Source organism: Rhipicephalus microplus, unplaced genomic scaffold (assembly GCF_043290135.1).
Source record: "Rhipicephalus microplus isolate Deutch F79 unplaced genomic scaffold, USDA_Rmic scaffold_15, whole genome shotgun sequence".
NCBI classification, from domain to species: Eukaryota; Metazoa; Arthropoda; class Arachnida; order Ixodida; family Ixodidae; genus Rhipicephalus; species Rhipicephalus microplus.
Genome location: NW_027464588.1, coordinates 15,102,952 through 15,115,038, shown reverse-complemented (window position 1 = coordinate 15,115,038; position 12,087 = coordinate 15,102,952). Strand labels below are relative to the sequence as shown.

Sequence of the window (12,087 nt, the reverse complement as noted above, 5' to 3'; positions counted from 1 at the left end):
CGCTGTATCTGTGTCATGTTTTCCCTTCATTTAGGGCAACTTTGATTTTGGAGTTTCTAGCATCTTTAGAGCAAGTGGAACTGCGATATGTTCGAAGAACACCGTCAGTGAAACTTGCAGGGATTCTTTCTTAATATACTTCTGCTTTCAAGAGAAAAAAGATGACGTGCTGGTAGGAAAAATGAATTTGCAAAACATAAAAAAGGGAGCCGAAAAGTCACAAATTTCTTGGTATTTCGAAGAATTATAAGCTTTATGTGTACATTCTTCAATTTTGAAAATAAGATAATAACTGAGCAAATCTTTTTTGGAGCAGACTACATTTTCTACATTAAAGACATGGTTGTTAGGATAGAGATCAACACTCGAATTCGTTAATCTTTCAGCACACGGTAACCAAAAAAAAATGAGAAGTGTCTTTCTTTTCAGTCCTACAGGAGGCAACTGTTGAAAACGTGAACGCTTACCTTTGGGAAGGATTTTAATCCAGAACGCCTGCCTTTGTGCAGTGGTAGGTCCTTTGTTCTCGCCGATATTTCTCTTCAATCTGGGAAGTTCAGGCACAGCATCTCGACTACGGTACAGCGAACGAAAATCATTTTAGCAGCGCTTTTCTCACACATGCTAAGCTCGCTCACGATATTCGAGTCACGTCTTTCATCGTTGTGTATCAAAGTGCGCTAAGCTGTGGGTGGTGATGAAGACCTGCACGATACTTCTAAGGACCTGTCCTTCACGCTGATACGCGGGACACGGCGGCGGACGCATGGCTCGGCTTCATCGACGCCACGTGGGACGGTTAGTGGCCCCGAGTGAGCGGCGGTGGCAGCGCCTGACATTTTTCATCGCAGCCTTAGCTACCACACTCCCAAAAGGAAGCTACACGAGCGCTGCGCTACCCGATGTCATCCGAATCGGTGAGTTAATTGCTTTGCGTTCTCCATTTTTTTTGGTAATGTTTTTGTCATTTTCCTTTTTCTGCTGGTGACAGGATGTAGTAAAAGTTGTTAGCGGAGTCACTATCGACTCTCTGCTTATTGGAGGGACTAGGTGATTAGTCATAAATATACAACAGCACAAATGCATCGAACCGATGGTGAAGTTCAGTAAAGAATATCAAATTGATGAAGTGGGGAAGGTATGGGGGGGTCTTTATGTAACAAAAATCTATAAATGGTACAATTGATGTGAAGTAGTGAAGAATAAATATACCAATTTATTACGCTTGGCTGCTAGCTAGTATACAAAAAATGTGATCACACAATTTTAGATACCCTAAGATAATGTCAGTTCAGAATAGCCATCAATAGAGGCAGTGCCCTGACGCGGGAAGAAAACAATGCTACCAATGCACTATTTGCGTGAGATGATGAGCGTTAGCTTGTAATATTCGCAGCTGTAGAACCTGCAGAACATATCTTTCAAGCATTTGAACTTTTCCGCCATGCGACAATTATATATAGACAGACTGAATGGCAGAATTCTCAGTGGCTAATGAGTGACAACAAGGTGCTTCGAAGCGATTGTCTTTTATGACTTTACCTAAGTACTTTCTTTCGATATTGAAATGGTGCTATTATAGTGGCACTCCTTCTCGCTTAAAAGACAGAATATGTAGTAAAAAATACGGCACCAAATTCAATACAGTAGAACACAGGCTGTGACAAACATGAGGGTTCAAACAAGTTATATGCACACAAGTGTCCTATCACAAGTTCAGAAAGAAAAAAGTCAGTTCACGTGTAAACGTTCAAACTAAATGTTTCGTATTGCTTGATGTACACTTGTAGTCACACTGAGACAAATGATTACACACAAAATCTAAAATGCCTGCCTTTCTGCGGTGTGCGATGAGAGAACCACGCCATGAAGTTTGACTCCGTGAAGTGAAATGAGCTCTCTGATGACCCCTTTATAATGCAGTACAGTAAGAGTAGTGGCATACAGCAGATAACGAAAAAAAGCTTTTGCCCTGCTAAATATCAAAATACTCTCTTTGTGAACCGTACTTTAGTATCCACTTTGTGACATGGGCTGTCGTCTGTAAAATATGAAGATTAAACATGAACTGTGAATCAGTGGTGCTGTCCGCCAGCATTTCACCAACTAAAAAAGAGTTAAATTAAGCAGACTTACACAATAAATAAAGTGCTTTACACAATTAAGAGGCAAGCTGCACACTATCACAAGGTTTGCTTGTGTACTTAGTAATAAAACTTACCGCCAGAATAAAATTCGGCGTATCCCACGTACCTGAGAATCGACGTTATGCGAAGCATGCGGAGAGAAGGTGACAGTGTAGGAAAGTTACCATTGAGCGACACGTCATGAAATGACGCTAAATATATGTACATATGTTGCAAGCACAGGTATATGTTGAAGAGTTGCAGATTTTTATGTGACCAGTTGTTTGCACTTGCGCAACGATGCCAACTGGAACATTAGCAACACCAGAAGCTGACATGAGGCACCTACGCTCCCAAGGATACTATAGCCCTGGACGTAGATACATAAATGAACATCAGCGCATGACAACTAACCACACTTCACATTAACCCGACGTGACGGCTGTATTAAAGGAGTACATATATAATGTTCATAAACTTGGGTAGGCAGCACTGAAACCACTATTGACGTTTCATGAAGATCAGCGTCTATTTCAAATGTATTTGCGAGACCTCGCACAGCTATGTGGTAAAATGCTTCATTACTACGCAGATTGCTTGGGATTAATTGCAGCTGGGACCCTGACATTTATTCTTTGCATTCGTCGTGTGCACTCTACCGATGTCGGGTATTTCCGAACTCTTGCGCTTTAACATTGCCCATGTGTGTTCTCTTCGTTCCTGGGTAGATACCAAGTATAAATCATCTATGGCACATACCCGCGTATCAGTGGCACATACCTACCCCTGGGTATGTGCCACTGCCTAGCGGGAAGTGTTTGACGATGCACGTGACGCGATTGTGACATTATTCTTGTTTTGACCAGCCGCGTCATATTCGTCAAACCATCTTACCATCCCATGCTAATATAGGCTCACGCCAAGTTAAGGGGGTGACCACAAGAGCACCAAAAAATAAGACCTAGATAGAGAGATAGATAGATAGACAGATAGCTAGCTAGCTAGCTAGCTAGCTAGATAGATAGATAGATAGATAGATAGATAGATAGATAGATAGATAGATAGATAGATAGATAGATAGATAGATAGATAGATAGATAGATACGCTCAAAGTCGCCGAAGTTCACTGAAAAATGCTTCTCATTTGAAAAGTAGCTAAATGCAGCCACTTACTGAACAAGGTCTAGGTGTCACGTATTGACTTACCAGGGCTGGGACTTGTGAGAATAATGCCCATACATGTGGATTTAGTCCTTCCATATAAGGGCTTACTGGGGCCGTATAAGAAATCAGTATTATTCATGATAATGATTTGCAGCAGCCACGGGCGTTGTTTGTCTGTGTGCAAGAGCAAAAGCCTCATTGTGTGGAACTTGTTACTTACAAAAGTGCAAGCATCCACTTCTTCAACTTTATTGTGATCAGCACAGAGCTCTCTGTGCTTAAAGAATCATTTGTAACGATGTATTGCGAAACCAAGGCCGCACTTCCGGTATGATACATAGGAAGGCCTGTTTTGATGAAATGTTTCCTGTCGCCACCACTTGTTTCATAAATCTATCGAGCTCCACGTTCGACACTTGTGACTGGCATTATTCGGTGCAAGCGGGGATGAGAGAAAATATTGTTTGCGTGTCATGCCCTACCAGAAATATGCGACAGTAGAAGAACAAAATATATATCTAAACAGACGCCTAATGCGCCGTATGTATAAAGAGGCTTCCGGAAGTGCCACTTTTTCGAGAGCGTCCTCGAGATTCCAGCTATTTGCGGCAGCTCACAAGCAGAAAAGTACACCGCCAGCAATTCCTTGCCAAAACTAAGTCGTTTTAGCTTAATGTTCTTCACTGTGACGGGCTTCCTTATGTCCTCGAAACAGATTTTTTTTCGTATGAGAAAACTTATACGTTGATCTATTGCTTTATGTTTCATTGCAAAGATTTCCGCCAGTCAACTGCAGTGCGCATACGCATCGCAAGCGTTGTAGCATTCTAACCGAGCACTGTCAGCGTCCCAGCCCTATCCTTCCGATATAAACTCGCGCGTATAAAGAAGTGTAGGATAAACAGGCAGATATATAAAATAAGTAAATTGTTTTATTGACTCGGTGCAGCCATCTGATGCATGCCATCAGTTGTTTATATATATATATATATATATATATATATATATATATATATATATATATATATATGTGTGTGTGTATATATAAATGAGATCTAACAGACAGTAATGCCAAGGAATGTACAGGGGAAGTTGTTAGAACCAATGGAATGTAAATAAGAAGAAAGAAAAGTGGATGAAAAAATAACCAGCCGTGAGCAGGAATCGAAACTACGACCTTCGAATAACGCGTTCGATTCTCTAACCACTGAGCTACCACAGCGGCCTTCCCTCCATCCACTTTTTTGGATTTATATGTGAATTTAGAAGTAGGAGTGACAGTCAGCGCCATCTATAAGGCAAACGAGGAGTGTGAAAACACTCTTTATTTATTTTATATATTAGTATACCCTCAAGACCCAGAGGGTGTTACAGAGGGGGTGGGTACAATATGAATGTGGCAAAAAATAATAACAACAGTGAAGAAAATACAACAAATAATAGTTAAAACAGGAAAAAAAAACAAGATAAAAAACGGAAAACAGTGTGCAGTTACGCCATATAGTGTTTCGACACTGCGGATTTGCACAGCCCTTGATCCTTAGTGGCAGCAATGGAGGGGGGAAGGCGGTTCCAGTCCCTGCTTGTCTTCGGAAGAAAAGACTGCGAAAAGTGGTTGGTGTGGCAGAAAGGAATGGCTACTTTATTCTGATGGTCAACACGGGATGAGATGTATGCAGGTCCTGAGATTGATTCCTCTTTAAGTACTTGATTATGAAAGAAAATTTTATGAAAGAGCGACAGACGGAAAATTGTTCTTCTCGTGACCAGATCTGGGAGTTCCAGAGTAGATTTCATTAAGGTCACACTGGCAGTACGAGCATAGTTGTTATGAATGAAGCGGGCTGATCGGTTTTGGACAGCTTCTAAGGCTTAAATTAATGTTGATTGAGACGCGTACTCGAGTTTTGGTCGGACTATTGTTTGGTAAAGCTGCAATTTAAGGTGTGTTGGTGCTTGGCGAAAGTTTCTGCGGAGGTAACCAAGAGACCGGTTAGCGTTGTTGATAATGTAGGTAATGTGAGAATGCCACGATAGATCATTTGTTATGTGAACTCCAAGGTATTTGTAGCTACTAACCTGCTCTAGTCTAGTTCCATTTAATGTGTAGTTGAAAAGCTTCGGAGTGATAGAAGAACGTGTGATTGTCATGCTTTTACACTTAGTAACGTTAAGGTTCATTAGCCACGTATTGCACCAGTCAGAGACGCGATTAAGATCACCTTGAAGAAGAACGTTGTCGTCTTCGTTAGTTATTCTGCGGTACAAATCGCAGTCGTCAGCAAACAGTTCTATGGATGACTTAATGTTACTTGCTAGATCATTGATGTAGACTAAAAAGAGTAAAGGACCTAAAACGGAACCTTGCGGTACGCCAGATCTAACTGCACAGGGATTTGAGGAACAATTATTAGCGGTAACATACTGAGTGCGATTAGTAAGAAAGCATTCAATCCATTTCAGAGTGTTAGGGTCGATATTCAGTACGCTAAGCTTAAGTAGTAGTAATTGGTGTGACACTTTATCAAGGGCTTTCGCGAAATCTAAAAAAATGCAGTCTACTAGTATTTTGTTATCTAGTGCTGAGATGACGTTATGTGTAAAACATAGAAGCTGAGTTTCGCACGAATGATGCTTACGAAATCCGTGTTGGAACTTGCTGAAGAATACGTTAGTTTCAAGAAATGCCATGAGATTAGACTAGATTATATGCTCAAGCATCTTACACGGTATACTTGTTAAAGAAATTGGTCGTTAGTTCAGGGGAGAGTGTTGGTTTCCGGATTTAAAGACGGGAATAACCTTCCCCACCTTCCAGTCAGTTGGCAAAGTGGCACACTAGAGAGACTGCTTAAAAATGTGCGACAATACAATGGAACAGTATACTTCAGTGTTCTTCAGAAATTTCGCGTTTATCTCATCAGTGCCGCAGGCAGAAGACAGCTTACGTCGCCGGATTAAGTTAATAATTCCTTCAAATTCAGTAGTTATATAGTCCATTGGAAAAACACACGCTGTGATATACCTGCGGCACTGAAACTGCACATGAATCTGAAAAACATTGCGAAAAGACGTTGTTAAGAACAGAACAGCATTCTTCGTTGCGCATCGCGCGGCCATTGGAATAAATAAGTGATACGATGGTTCGTTTTATTGGGTTGACAGTTTTCCAAAATTTCGACGGGGTAGCAGACAACAACAAGGGAAGTGTAGTGTTGAAATAGTCACGCCTGGCATTCTACATGGAAAAGCGATACGCGGAAAGAGCTTCGCGATAAGCCTTCCAACGAAAAACACTGCTGTCGAGCTTAGCAGAGCGGAAGAGGCGTTTTTTTTTTCTATTAAGAAGCCTTTTCAGGTTTACTGTGAACCATGGCGATCGCTGCTTTTTTGATATAACTTGAAGCGGCCCATGCCTGTCGATCAATAAAGAAATTTTGTCCCTAAAACGACACCCATTCTGCTCGACTGATCGGTCAAAAAAACCAGGCATATCAATAAACTGTTCAAGTTCCGCATTTATTGCGGCATAGTCCCCCTTTTTGTAGTTTCTTATGGTCTTCGTAACCTTAGTTCGGGGTGAAATGTCAATATTTAAAGTGAATTGCAGGCAGCAGTGGTCACTAACACAAGGAAAACAAGTCAGTGAGTTCAGTAAGTTTGGTGTCGTAGTCAGGATTAAATCCAGTACATTAGCAGACGTAACGGCTGTTCTTGTTGGTTCGGTGACCATTTGAGTCAGATTGAAATCTAAACATAAATTAACAAATGATTTATTCTCCGCTGTCACCTCTGTGATACTAGGACTCGTACTTGACCAATCAATTTTAGGAAAGTTAAAGTCTCCCAAAAGGAACAGATGAGAATGCGGAAATTGTACAACTAGTGAATTCAACACGTCATGCAATTCGCTACAAAAGTCAGGTGCCGCGTTGGGCGGCTTATAGCACACACAAAAAAGAGCACTCTGATGGCGTAAAGGGACATTTGCACAAACAATTTCTAAAAAAGAATTCACCGGTATCATGTGTGACTCTAGGTTATCAGCTACCGCTATAAATACACCTCCCCCTTTACCGCTACTACGATTACAGCGATAGATGGTGTACTTTTTGTCGCCGTCAAATAGTTCACTACTGGCTACATCGGGGGACAGCCGTGTTTCGGTGAGCGCCACGACGTCAGCGCAGCACGAGTCAATGACAGCCGATAATGTGTCTCGCTTATTGATTATGCTTCTGACATTTGATAGTAGAAAGGATTATGCGCATATTTGGATTTTATGCGCATATTTGGCGTCACGAAGCACGTGAACTTATTTTGAGCGGGCAGCTGATTAATTGTCCCTCTTATACAACCGTAAGTTCGATTCCTGCTCACGGCTGGTTATTTTTTCATCCACTTTTCTGTCTCCTTATTTACATTCCATTGGTTCTAATAACTTACCCTGTACATTCCTTGGCATTACTGTCTGTTAGATCTCATTAATACTGTGTTAAAACGCGGAAAAACGAGCCCTTAGGTATACACTTCTTTCTCTTATATATATATATATATATATATATATATATATATATATATATATATATATATATATATATATATATCTTGCAGATAGCACATAAGAAAAGGATAGTATTTACTAACGTTTCGGCCGTGGCACGGCCTTCGTCAGAGTAACAAGTTACTCTGACGAGTTACTCTGACGAAGGCCGTGCCACGGCCGAAACGTTAGTAAATACTATCCTTTTCTTATGTGCTATCTGCAAGTTATTTCAATATAGAAAATACCCGGACCTGTCGTGCCTTCCCTTCAAGATATATATATATATATATATATATATATATATATATATATATATATATATATATATATATATATATATATTCATTTTTGTAATATTTTTAGAATCACAAACGAAACTAGTTCTTGTGTAAATAAGGACAGTATGCAAGCTGCTGCGAACTCTACATGAGGATGAAAATATTGTCACCACTTAATTTTCTTGTTCATCAAACTAATTCCATATAATTTAAAGTTTCATTATATTAAATGTCATGGGTCATGTCCCCTTCAAGTCAAGAGGATTTTGGCTCATGCTGCTTTATATATAGCAATCCATAGTTAATTTCCATTTTTATTGTTTGTTGTGTGGAGTTCCTTTTTCCCACGAAAAATAGGTTTGAGCTAACGAAGACAAGCACTACTGCTGAAATACGAAGCCAAAGGCATCATCATCATTCGCCACAATATTGCACTCTGTGGCCTTTGAAGTACATATTTCGTCTTCGCCATTGCGAGGCCGTTAATCAAGGTCTTGTTACGGCCACACAAGTTGTTTAGACCTGTGCTCGAGACAAAAATATTTATAGTTGCCACAACTGAAGTCACCAGAGAGCCTGATTTTTATTGTGAAATGTTTTATTTCTATACTTAAGGTAGAGGACAGTATGTAATAATATATGGTACTTCTCAAATCGCCATGAACACGTGCAGATTTTCCAGCTATTTCAGAGTTACCCAAGGCGCTATACAGTGAATAACGCTCAACTCAACATGTCGGATAATATGGTACCACGCTTTCTCACATGTGCATGAATTAAATATCTATCACTGCATTTGTAGGTAGTTTTGGTAAGTATACCATCGCATCGTTGTTATCGATTAAGAAAGAGTACACTTACGTACCAATGGCAGCGCTCAGTATACGTCATTGCTAAACGAACTCTCAGGACGACAATATATGCTGCCTTCTCAGTTATTATATTCTAGACTCAGATGTTCTAATTCAAGGAATAAAAGCTTAGCCTTCAACCTGTAATGACCTGACTCAACAACTCAAGCACGCAGATTGTTTTTTTCTACTGCTATCTCTTCGAAGCGGTTTAATACCCTTAGCCTTTGAGCTTCGGCAACTTCGAGGAATTCTCCCTCTCCTTTCTGCGGAAACAAACAAACTTTAGTTTTCTTCTGATGTAAACTGTCTCGGCGCGGCTAATGAACACCACACGCAGGGAGGCTCTTTGCAACCGCCTTTATTTAAAACCGGAGTCTGATAGCGCCACAGTGTACGCCGCCCTGCCGAAAACAAGTCTCCAGCATTCTGCTCTCACCAAGTCATTTGCGGCACTTTCTGTAGCGGCAGAGAATGCGACAGGGGCACCGAAAGAGCCCTCGTTAATCAATGTGGTCGCTTAGTATAAAGAAGACGCGCCAGTCCGTGGCTCAATGCAACCGCGTGTATTCTCTTTGACCCCGATTGAAGACAAGCACCGCGTTCTCACAGCGAGCTCATTTGAGGACGAAACTGTATGAAGTGCACAAGAACTTCGGCTCGCATGACGACTTGAGGCCTGTTTTCACGCTGAAACGATCCCCAACTCAGGGTTCATTGTTTACATGAAATCGCACCCGGATGGTAGAGTTGTTTTTGAAATCAAAGCGTAGATCAAGTATTGAAACCGCGTTATAGACGATGAGGTGCGTTTGTAGAATGCCACGAAACCATAGTTGTAGCATACGAAGCAAGCAGGAATCCAATTACACATTCGCATTTGAAATATGGCGCCACATTAAAGATGAGGTCAGAAAAAAAGTCATCGTTGTGAAGAAATGGCGGCGAGTTGAAGCACGTGATTTGTGTTCATTGTCGAAAATTTTTGTTAAGTGCACCAGTGTGCGGACGAAAATTTTCGGAAATGGAAGCTCAATATGGTTTCAACAATGTTAAGCTATCACAAAGTGCACATAAACTAGTTACCCTCAATTTTTTCCTTACAGTTGATTGCTATACCGTTTTTATTTACGTTACATTGGTCCATAGGATGAGATGATGCCAGAACTTCTGCGGTGAAAAACCTTCGCTGCGTGAACTGAAAGGTAAAATTTTTCTGCTGTAAAACACAACAGGCAATTTTGCTTGTTCCACTGTAGAGGCATAAATTTGATACTTCATGAGGTGGAATTACAAAGTCATGCTTCTCACTACGGAGCAAATGCACCTCGTAGTTGATGTAGAACTAGTAAGCCAAGCCAGAAACGATGCAACACCACGTTACTAGACTGATTGTTGGCCTCGTTGGCACTTGCTTGATGCCATTATTTGGCCGCAAATATCGCAAACGCAGAGTAAAGGAACACACAACCCTTGTGTAAGTGATTCTTAAAAGAGAGAAAAGAAGATAAAAGTGAGCCCCGTAAGTGTCTGCATCATGTACGAACTTTCAACAGTTGGTCACAGGGAAAGGGGGTAAGGAAGAATTAAAAGGATGGGATTAAAAGGTATAGATATTAAGATAGGAGGAAGGAGAGAGCGTCGTGCAGGGAGAGCGACACTCAGAAGCAAGGAGAAAATAAGAAAGATGGGCACGGTCACAGGAGTCCGAGGATGAGGCACCACTCAGCGAGAACACTTGTCGGCGTCAGGAGATGGCGTAGGGCACGCCAGTCGGCAATAGCTGCGCTCTGGCCGACTGGCTCGCCCTACGCCACCGGTCGCACAACCGGTCGGCGCGAAATCCAGCGAGCGAGTCCCCAGAACTTGTGCTTGTCATGGTGTGTTCTGATTTTGAGATGTTTGTGGACAAAGTAGTCATTAACCACGTTACTTCTTGAAACATGACAACGTTTGAGACAGCATGCATTGAATTTCGTGAGCTAAGCTCCTCTAGCCATGGGTAGAGAACAGTGGGCTACCAATGCTGCTTTTCTGATAGTTTTGATTGTCATACACAAGAATGACTCACCACCACCTCTTGTGTTAGGAGTGGTAGACGCTACCATTCTCGTCTAGGAATCCTACGCTTCCTTCGTTGAGGCAGGCAACAGCACAGTTCCGAAATAAAAGAAGACTGTGGTTCTAACCAGTTTCGAAGAGGTGGTCTTGAGCTGTGTTAAAAACCGCTTTCGACCTCAAGCGATTAGTTTAAACTCGCAACCGTGAAGACCAAAGCTCAATGTAGGCTTCTCACACATTGCATCAACCTTGAAGTGCAATAGCTGCACAAAAATGCACATTCAGTACTCCAGCGACTATCAACAGCGTGGTCATACGCATGGTGCTGCAGACGACACCAGACGGTGGCGTGCCCCACTAATTCCACAGCTCCCCTGGAAAAGCACATGACTTCCACCACACATTGAGCTGTGTAGCTCACATTGCAAGGGCCTCTTCTTTGCTTTCCTTTCACTATGCGGTGCGGCGCAAACTCACGCTCCCCGGCTCCACACACTCCACTGCACACACGGAGTACGCGTTAGCTATTCATCACCCAGAGACGAATGAGCATCTCGGGTTTCCAAGGCAGTAGAGACGCCTCCTCGCCACCAAGACGCTGCGGAGAGATCCCGGAAGACCCAAGCCAAGAGGATGAATCCGCGAGTCCACGTGGCCCTGAGAGCCAGTGAAGCAGAGGCGCCACATAAGCTGCGGCAAGCGGACCCGAACTAAGAGCTCGCGAGGACGATGACAGAGGAAAGCGGCGACAAGTGAACATCGAAGCGGAACGTGCGCGGCATGCAGCAGCCAAGCGCCTGAAGGGGTCGTTACCAGTCTGGAGGCGCCGAAGCGTGCTTAAAGCGCGACTTCCGAGACCACTCACTCTGCCACATTTGCAAGATATGCGATCGCTTGTGGCTCAATAATAAACACACCACCATTTCCTCTTATATACTCCTCTTCTGTATATATATTCAGTGATGTTTAAATAATAAAGATTGTATACATACAGTCACCCTATTACAACGTACCACGTCTTTAAAAGATGTGTGGGGCGAATGTTTCACGATTTTACAGAT

The 12,087-nt window shown here is 42.1% G+C and overlaps 1 protein-coding gene across 1 annotated transcript in view; it reads left to right on the top strand.

The window, feature by feature from the left end:
- Positions 1-648: 648 nt before the first annotated feature.
- Positions 649-12,087, top strand: part of LOC142784782 (glutamate receptor ionotropic, kainate 3-like) — a 69,028-nt gene continuing 57,589 nt past the window's right edge. Inside the window, exon 1 of the mRNA XM_075883282.1 lies at positions 649-917. Coding sequence (XP_075739397.1) covers positions 767-917 — 151 coding nt within the window. The 5' untranslated portion in view covers positions 649-766. The remainder of the gene's footprint in view (positions 918-12,087) is intronic.